The sequence below is a fragment of the Salvelinus sp. IW2-2015 genome, linkage group LG6.1 (genome assembly GCF_002910315.2).
Source record: "Salvelinus sp. IW2-2015 linkage group LG6.1, ASM291031v2, whole genome shotgun sequence".
Lineage (NCBI taxonomy): Eukaryota > Metazoa > Chordata > Actinopteri > Salmoniformes > Salmonidae > Salvelinus > Salvelinus sp. IW2-2015.
Genome location: NC_036845.1, coordinates 8,094,266 through 8,104,596, shown reverse-complemented (window position 1 = coordinate 8,104,596; position 10,331 = coordinate 8,094,266). Strand labels below are relative to the sequence as shown.

The following is a 10,331-nucleotide window of genomic DNA, read 5'->3' as shown; positions in this document are numbered from 1 at the left end:
TAGTCTAAATAARCTTAAACATAGAAAAACATGTTAAATAAGTGAATTGTGTCGAAGTCTATGGGACTGGCCATCTATCCTAAACAGTTTAGCCCATAGGAATGCAATGTGCTGTAYCKCCACAAGGAAGCAACCKCAGTCTGTAGGTCACTTCAATATATTGTCCATTGTTCATTAATTGGCGTGGAGTCATCATTGTCTAAATGTCCTGGAACATAGGCAATAAYTCCAATGTTKAGCAATAATAATAATATTAATAATAKTAATAATAATAATAGTGTTCCTTTAACCCAATTGAGAGGGTTTCCTCATCGTTGTCTTAGGAGCACAATCTTATAAAAGGTTTGGTATRTTCTTATCGACAAGACTCCTGGATCCAGTTCAGAAGCTATTCATTGATCWAAAATCTTTCATTTTAAGATTACAGCTGAACGCTTATCTCATAAAACAGACATTAAATCAATCGTTAAATCTGCTYTTTTTTATTAGAAAATACAAAACTCACCTCATAAACAGGCAGCAAAGAAAACGGTGCAATTTCAATAACATAATTTGCTTGCCTTGAGGGATGTTGGCAAGATGTATGGATACAACATGGATGGGAACCACAAACAGCATGGAACAGGCATACTGTATCTGTGGCCCAAAGAGCACCCTCTTCCCTATATAGTGCACTACCTTTGACCAGGGCCCGTAAGGTYTTATAGACAATGAAGGGCTGTGGTCATATGTAGTGCACTATATAGGGAATAGGGTGCCATTTGAGACACACCCTGTGTCTTTAGGCTGCCCGGGACCTTGAGGAGGCTTCCACGTCTGTCACAGGCACCCCCTGCCTGGATGAAATGAATGTACTGCTGGGTGCTTTCTGGGCCATTGGATTCACAGATCCCTGTTCAGTCTGAGTCTCTTGTCGTGGATGTGCTGCAGCAGAATCCTCCCTCTCTGCTCAACAGTGTGGATGAGAGGTTTCAGGCCACGTGCACCCCCTCGGCTCTCCCAGAATTCCTTGTCCATATACAGGGAGCTCAGGAGCATGCTCTCCAAGCAGCCAGACTGGAGAACTGATACGGCTCTCTCTGGAAACCTGCCAGAAAAATACAGTAAGACTGTTAAATCCAGACAAATACCAGACAAAGGATATCAAACCCAATTGACTGAGCATATTGTGATGATGTGGGCTATTTTAGTTTCATCTACCAACAGTTACACTTCATCTATTCAGAAAGAAATAACAACAATGCATAGCTAGAGTTATGAAGATCCGCCCACTCGCTTCACTGGATTTAGGAAACACACATTAAGGCTGTGTGATGTGGGGTTGATGTAGGGTTCAACTGAGCTTCTGTACACTAAGGTGTTTCCTAAATGGCATCCAGTTGCCTATATAGTGCAGTACTTTTGGCCGGAGTTCTGGCAGACTAAGCCTATTTCCATGATTCGGTCTATCCTTGAATAGAGACTGGATTATAGATGTTTGTACTCACTCATCGATGCCCTCTACTAAGCGGAAGTTGAGGTTTTCATGGGGATGATTTGGCCTGCCTGCATTGTCTATAAACACCAGTCTGGTAGGCTCTACCCTCCTCACCTGTAGAAAGAAACATAAACCGACACAGTATAGTTTAGCATAAAGTATCATCAACACTAACTGTATCTCTTTGATAGATATTAATATAGTAATTATGAGATGAGATGAAGGCTCGGGAGAATAACTTTAAAGTAGATATTACTTTTTTAGACCTCTCACTATATATCAAACTATAAATCAGTGGCCAAAGTTTATTGGTCACATACACAGTTTGGCAGGTATTATACTGCACATCAAGAAGATAGACTAAGAATGATATGCACATCACAAGATAGACTATATTACAGTGAGCTAGGTCAAGAATCCAGTATATAGATACAAAGTCAACTCCTAATCCTTTCTACAACAGCTGAAATAATAAAGCGTAATGTGCTTAATAGAATTCTATTTGTCTTTGTCAAGAGCAAGTACCAAGTATCAGCAATGAGTTCAGCAGGTTCAGTGGAAAGAGGGAGTCATTTTTCCACAGAGCAGTTGTAAAAGAATAGCGATCATCTTTGTCCAACATCGGAATTCTCTTTGTTAAGAAGAAAAGGTCTGGATAGTAGTAATAATATTAATAAATGTAGAGGTCTGTTTACATTGTCCWATTAGATTATTTAGACAAGCCTCCTCCTWAACCTCCTTCAGGCTATTATRTTACATTATGTCCAAGTAAGTAAGTAAGCCTTGTCTGAGCCAGAATGGCCCYTACATTATGTCCATATGATGTTTTTTGGGGTGTGATATGGTAGTTACCAGGATGTGCACCAGCACTAGATCCTTTGAGTTCCTGCACTTGGTATGTAGCAGGTTCTCCACACATGGTTCTGCTGGGTCAGGCTGGAAACCGCAGCAGTACCGGTCCAGACGATCATTCACCTGCACGGGGGGATGGAAGAACATGGATTAGTTGGGATTGATCATCAACAATGAGCTTTCCATAGAATTACATACAGAACTGTGATTTATCGCAGGGGTTCCCAATTGTTTTCGTTTTTACAATTCCTGATTGTATACTGATCTAAAACAACACATACATCTGTGATTCTTTACGCTAGAAACAAGCGGTAAAACACCCAAGGAAGACACGACTTTGATGCACATGGGATTATATTTGATTGGTCTCTATGACATTCAGAAGCTGAGCTATGACCTTCTAAAGTCGAGGAGTGAAAGAAATTGGACTATGCGTAATTTCAGACTTTGCTTGGGAAGAAATCTTATACAATGTGACTCTGTGGCCATCAATTGATCTATTCACTTTGTATAAAATAGAATATGAATAATTTAATTGAGTGTTCATATAAATTATCATAATAAAACATGTTTGATAACGGTCTAGACGATATTCTTTATCCATTATTATGATTATTATCATTAAAAAACGTAGAATTGTAGGAAATTAGCTTCAGAACAACACCATTTCCCTAGGTCCCACAAATGAAACAAATTCAAGCTGGTGGTGTATTTAATATATGCTATCTCAATAAACAGTAATAAAAAAAAGTGGTGGGGTGCATGACATGTTTTACATGTGAAAAAGGGGCCCTGGTGAACAAAGGTTGGGAACTCCTGATTTATAGGATCTCTTCGGTCCTTTCTTTATAAAGAACTTCAGACTCCAGAACAGCTTTCCAAGAGGAAAATCAAGGGTGACTACAAGAAACAAGTGGAAAATGTATTTACTTTCTGAAATCATCAACCATAGCAAATAACTCTTACCGCTTGTTTGCTATGCAGTCATTGATCATTTTGTTGACAGAAATCCAAATGCAAAGTGTTGATAGAGTTAGTGACAGTTACAGCTTAAGCCTTTGGCATGAGAGCAGGAGCGAGAGGGAGGTGAGAGGAGGAGTGGAATGGTGAGAGGAGGAGTGGGGGGCTGGTGAGAGGAGGGATGGTGAGGAGGTAGTTACTTGTGTGAGAGAGACCCCAGCGGGAACTTTGACTACAGTAAAGAGGTGGTTCAGTCATTGTAGGTCAATCACCTGCAGTGAGGGCAAACCAGAGCAAGCTAGCGAAAGCAGTAAGACTGCTTCTTTTGCCACCTCATTTATTGCATTAAGTCCAATTCTATGAACAAGAATGCATTAGTAAAGCCAAACTTTTAAGTGTACTTTAAATTCATATCTATTCTAACTTCAGGCTGACTTCTCTCCACTTCATCAACTTCAATAATCACTGTTTAAATAAGGAAGCTCTTTTTTCAAAGTTAACATCCATCATTTTACATTTGTTCATGCATGTATGTATTCACCGCAGTTGTTTTTTTTGTTGCATAACTACACCAAAAAATCCCTAAATATAATGACGCAACATCAATACCTGTGGTACCATTCTCTTCCTCATTATACCGCAGAATAAACCAACTATCAGGGGAGGAAGGGAGCAATGTCAACCTTGTTGTTAAACTGAGAAGTGAAGGCATTGCCACACTCCTCTGAGTGTTACCAAGGTGAGATATGCCCCCAGGTCTGTCTGGGCCTCTCTGTGGTAAAACTCACACCACACCATTTCGCTTCACTTCTTTAGCGCCTTCAGGAGTTCTCACATCCCTACTACATTTCACCCMTACACTAGAATACACTCATTCCCGTAGGGACAGAGTACAAGAGTCTCCTGGATACGGTTTCAGTGTTGACATACAGTATTACACCACCACCAAGTCTCTGGGAAACAGGACATGCTATTAAGGTCTATATCACACACAATAACATCACAAGCAAAACAACAAGCCTACTCACAACTAATTCATAGCAATACATCAGTAGCCTTCTTAGCCTACAATGGCAATTCAAAGCATCCAAGGCAATGACCAACAACAAGGACACTTGGTGCAAGGTCCTCTGTCTCCTCTGTACTCCCCAGGCGAAGTGTGTGTGTGACTGTGTGTCCTTCACACTGTTCCCCTTGCTAATTGGTGTTAGGTTCCACATCAGAGCCATTAGATGTGTTAAATGAGCAGGTAGGAACAAGTGTTACAGGGTCCCAGTCAGCAATTCCACTGAATCAATACAATCAATACAATGCTATTAACAGTTGGCCATGTTACAGGTATTGGCTTCTGCAAAGAGACTACTCATGTATTATTCATACAGTGGCTCCCCGCATCCCAAATGGCACTCTATTCCCTATATAGTGCACTACTTTTGARCAGAGCCAGTCAAATCTAGTGCACTATTTAGGAAATAGGGTTCCATTTTGTATTCAGCCACTATTCTCTCCCCCCACAGATCAGTTACCCATTCCATTCCATCTCACAGAGAAAAGGCAGTCTTTCTTTATCTTTATCAGATTTTTCTACAGCTGAGTTGGTTCAGTGGCTGGGTGTTCTYTTGAATAGTTTTCTATTTTTAATAGAATGGGTAGCATGGATAAAACGCTGTAATAGCCTCCAAAGTGAGAGAATATAGATTGAACACAATCAAAGAATGCAAATTTATGACCATCCTTTGAGACATTTTCCAATAGTTTTTGTTTGCTCAGCCTCTTTTCCTTCTCATTGTGAGACATTATTTCCTGAAACAATATCTATTCTGCCGCCAATCTGTTTGGCTACATAACAATGACTGTTCACCTGCAGTAACAAAGTAATGGTGGAAAAAGTAAGCCCCACGACGTTTTTTCTAATGTTTTGTTTACTATTGGTGTCCTTCATCCCCATAATTTTTCTGCCAGTCATAGACCACCTTTTCAAAGAGCACCTAATACTAAGTCTCCATGGACTTGTAGTTTTCACCCATCCGAGTGCACCAGCACACTGTTTATTTCTTCTGGGATTTTTCTAACAAAGAAATGGACTTTCTTTTGGCTATAGAGACAGATAGCGAGCGGAGCAGCTGCTATTACTTTCCTCTCAGTCCTTCCTAATGTGGACTTAGGCATCCGTGATTGCCGAGCATCACCATGGCAACCCTGACTTTGACTTCCACCACTGCAGCGCCAGACATTGGGTCTTTAGAGGCCTGATGAAGACCGAGACTGGTGTGGTGTGTTTGTGTGTACAAAATATTGTACATTGTACTCTGTCCATACCATACGTACTAACTCTCTCTTACTGCAATAAACATCATTGGTTGTTGGCTTCATTGCCACCTCTCATTCCCTAATGGCAGCTTAGATATTCCCATGCAGAGTTAGACTGACATACTACTCCATTTAGAGTGGATTGTGGCAGAGCTGGCCTTATCAATCCTGTATTATTAATACACTCTCAGATGTCTCAGCTTTACCACACACACACACACACACCACATCCACACACACCAACACAACACACACACACACACCACACACACACACACCAACACACAACACACACACACACACACACACACACACACACACACACACACACACACACACACAACACACACACACACACACACACACACACACACACACACACACACACAAAAATGATCCTCCATCCGGCTCTTACAAGGCCATCAGCCATCTTTCTTACACAATAAAGAACTCCATTATTATAAATCACTGGCAGATCATAAACGAGTTTAAAGCTAAATTAGAGACAAACATTGTGTTGATTTTTTTATTGAACTGCGCTGATACATTCATCTACTGTAGTAGGGAGAATGATAATGTTCATTCATCTAGTAGGAGAATGATAATGTTCAATCATCTAGTAGGGAGAATGAATATGACTTATTATGTTGCATGTCTAGTAAGCTGACGGGATGCACTCACCATGAAAAAACATAATTATCTGATAATCAATTACATTTATCGCTCCAGACAGAGAAAGTCACACTCTTTTCTTTGGCCGGCATCTTTTAATCTAAGGCAGTTTAGTGAGTAGAGTTCTTCAGATGATAAGACCTTGGCAATACAATCCAGTGCTCAAATAGGCTCATTATCAAGGACTGCCAGCCTACTATTAGACGAGGTTGGTGGATTTCATCCAGTGAGAATGTTCTTTAATATAAATGCAAAACAAGATCTGCATCCCAAATGGCAAACTATTTCCTTTGTAGTGCARTATTTTAGACCAGGGCCCATAGCACCATGAGTTTTCCCAGTCTGCCTGACCTCATGAGTCCTTATCAACTGGGCCCTCCATAGTGACGTTAAGTGAATCACTAGCTAACTGTCAGTTTATARAGCGTACTGGAATAACAACTTTACAAAACTTACATCTCTCAAGGTGAGGTGAGATTTCAATCAGAACTCTAGTCTATGCATTATTTCCATAGGTTGTCTTCACATGGTGTGACTGAAAGGATATAGAACGCTATCAGTTTGGATGTGTACGTTTGAGTGGCAGATCAGGATAGAAATTAGTTAAGGTTATGGCTAAGGTTAGGGATACGGTTAGGAATTAAGATCGGGTTAGAATGCCTGACATTAGGAGCCATATAAAATCTAACAGTCACATATCCACTACCTATCAGTCTTTCTGACCTCTTTACTCTAGCCAATGTATCTCTTAAAAGTTCAAATCAATGATGTCAATAAGTTAAATAAGTTAAATATGCCATGGAGATTGGGTTTAACAAGTYTGATTGGAGGATACAGWGTGTTATCAGTTGTTCTATACCTGTAGGAGGAAGTCAAAGAGTGCCAGGCGCCCCCACTCCGCATGGTGAACCCCCACACAGGGGGTCTCGTTGAGGGCCACGCCGCTYCCACTGCCACACCTGGCCCTCAGCAAGCTCTGGTACTGGGGCCAGGTGAGAGGGAACGAGTTCTGGTCATTGTCATCATCAGCCAGGTGCTGGATGCCTGGGTCCCACCACACCACGGGTCTGGCTGCCCCTCTGGTGTATTTATAAGGCAGGATGTCACTGTGGAAGGCCCTGAACACTGTGGGCAGACTCCTGTTCAAGCCGAGAACACGGTCTAAATGGAAAGCAAAGACTTCGAACCAGTCGTCTGGACGTTTGATCAGGGCACACAGACCCTGTTGGCAGTGCCCACTGTGGTCAGCCAATGGAGCCCCAAGAGAAGGGGGATGATGAGGGGCACCCAGCACTACATGGAGGACCTGTCCGTGGGCTGGGACCCTGGCCTTACTGACAACCTCGCTGCCCGAGAGGAACTCCATCTTGTGAATATCGTCCTTGCTGAGCCATGGCACAGAGTCAGTGTCCTCAGTCCTTATTCTCCGTGTGTCAGTGTCTGGAAACTCCCTCTCTCCAGCTGACATCTTACACCAGTGGGCCTCCCCCTCACTCCCTTTCTCTGCCTCTGCTGCTGTCTCCGCTGTGGGCCGGGTCTCTTTACGCCCAGACGAAGGCTGTCTGTCACGTTTCCTGAGTTCTCTGGGGACCTTTTTCACAGCCTGCTGCTTGGTTAAGTTCTTCCTCCCTGCCTGCCCGGTGTTCCCCTGGTCCTGTCTCTGTTCATCTGGAGTACATTTGTGCTCAGAGTCAGACAGGCCGAGGTCTGCAGTAGAAGGGCGGCTCTGGCTACGAGCTACAGTCTGGGGCACGGCTGGGTGGACGTTCTCTTGTCTGGGAAGAGGTGGTGGTTGGGTGGAGAGCTCTGAACCACTGCAGTTGGTTAGATGGCTTCCATCATGCCTTATTAGCACAGCATTGACTGTCAATGGCTGGATATTATGTTGTTTGTCTCTACTAGAACTTGGCGGCATCTCTTTCTTCTCTTTCCTTTTGGAGGCGATGCCCTTAGTTTTACGATTCTTCTTGTAGTTGCTGTGAGTTCTCTCATCTGTCATGCTAGCTGCTCCCCTATCCAGTTTGGGCTGGTCCTTCACCAGGTGATGCTTGGAGGACTCTTTGACTTTGTCACTCTGCTTCCAACCTCCACTGTGACCGTTGAGGGGTAGAGGAAGATGGTGGTGGTGGTGAGGGGCCAATGTGGCCCTTTCCCTGGGTCTAGCCCTCGCTCTATACCCTCCGGCTCCAGCAGAGCTCAGGCCTCGTGAGGGCAGCCTGCGTGTCTCAGAGGGGGGGAAGGGGAGGGTGTTGATCACCACCACAGACAGGGTAAAGAGGAGGAGGAAGGCCCACACTGCCCACCTCTTGCAGCAGATCTTGGACCACACTCTCAAGGCCTGCATGCATGGGAAACAGGAAACAAWGAGAAAGTTAGGTCTGTAGTTGAGAACCACCAAAAAGCCATGATTATAATGGAGCAGAGCTATAAATAAAATATATTTACTCTCTAAATTGTACGGTCGCTGGTCGGCCACTTGAACTGAYCAGCTCAGATTCCAGTATGTGTTTACAGAAGAGGAAACTTAAATCTCTCAGAGGTTGAGAAATGCACATATCAGTACACAGACTGAAGGATGAGGGTAAACAAAAAAATMTAACAACCTGTGTTTCAAACAAAAAATATAGATTTGGTAAGTTATTCTGTTAAAACACTAAGGTGAGAGAGAAAGAGAGAGAGAGTTGATCCACATGTATCCCGTCTGCAATGCACACAAGTGTAAATAAAGCCTTTTTCAGCCATAGCTAGGCTTTCCTCTGCTTATACTGTAGGAAAGTTACAGTTACTGAGCTGAGACAAATACTATGGCACACACATAGATATTGTAGCATTCCCTTCTGCACGCCAGACCATCCAGAATGTGCTGACAGATACTGCGTGCCAAATGGTATATAGTGCACTCCTTTTGACCAAGGCCCATAGGGAATAGGGTGCCATTTGGGACACAGACAGATTCTGGATGGCTTACTTCTACTACAGCCTCTGTGATGATGAATTACTTTTCTGTGGCATAGGCCTAAATACAAACCGGTCCCATTCCATAAAGTCTCCATCGCATATAGAGTATGTATGCCATAGAGATAAATCCATTCAGATGGATCTCTATGCAATATGCTCTCAATGTTATTCAAACCTATGGTAAATCCAGAGGCAGTTATTTATCTGAATCATATATCAATTAAATGATTAGGCTATGGTATAGAGCTATAGAGGCTATGGTATAAAGCTATAGAGGCCTCTGCAATATGCTCTCAATGTTATTCAAACTATGGTAAATCCAGAGGCAGTTATTTATCTGAATCATATATCAATTAAATGATTAGGCTATGGTATAGAGCTATAGAGGCTATGGTATAAAGCTATAGAGGCGATGGTATAGAGCTATAGAGGCTATGGTATAGAGCTATAGAGGCTATGGTATAAAGCTATAGAGGCTATGGTATAGAGCTATAGAGGCTATGGTATAAAGCTATAGAGGCTATGGTATAGAGCTATTGAGGCTATGGTATAGAGCTAAGAGGCTATGGTATAGCGCTATAGAGGCTATGGTATAGCTATAGAGGCTATGGTTAGAGCTATAGAGGCTATGGTATAGCGCTATAGAGGCTATAGAGGTATGGTATAGCGCTATAGAGGCTATGGTATAGCTATAGAGGCTATGGTATAAAGTTATAGAGGCGATGGTATAGAGCTATAGAGGCTATGTATAGAGCTATAGAGGCTATGGTAATAGAGCTATAGAGGCTATGGTATAAAGCTATAAAGGCTAATATGTATAGAGCTATAGAGGCTATGGTATAGAGCTATATAGCTATGGCTATGGGTATGCGCTATAGAGGCTTATGGTTAAGCTATAGAGGCTATGGTATAGAGCTTATAGAGGCTATGGTATAGAGCTATATAGAGGCTATGGTATAGAGCTATAGAGCTATGGTAATAAGCTATAGAGGCTATGGTATAAGAGCTATAGAGGCTATGGTATAACGCTATAGAGGCTATGGTATAGAGCTATTGAGGCTATGGTATAGAGCTATAGAGGCTATGTATAGCTATGTATAGC

The 10,331-nt window shown here is 42.4% G+C and overlaps 1 protein-coding gene across 1 annotated transcript in view; it reads right to left on the bottom strand.

Moving 5' to 3' along the window:
• Positions 1 to 461: 461 nt before the first annotated feature.
• The window catches only part of LOC111964974 (Golgi-associated kinase 1A), a 27,221-nt gene continuing 17,351 nt past the window's right edge, over positions 462 to 10,331 (bottom strand). Inside the window, exons 2-5 of the mRNA XM_023988876.2 lie at positions 7,131 to 8,609; positions 2,330 to 2,452; positions 1,488 to 1,591; positions 462 to 1,087 (exon numbers count right to left, since the gene is read on the bottom strand). Of these exons, the coding sequence (XP_023844644.1) occupies positions 883 to 1,087; positions 1,488 to 1,591; positions 2,330 to 2,452; positions 7,131 to 8,609 (1,911 nt within the window). The 3' untranslated portion in view covers positions 462 to 882. The remainder of the gene's footprint in view (positions 1,088 to 1,487; positions 1,592 to 2,329; positions 2,453 to 7,130; positions 8,610 to 10,331) is intronic.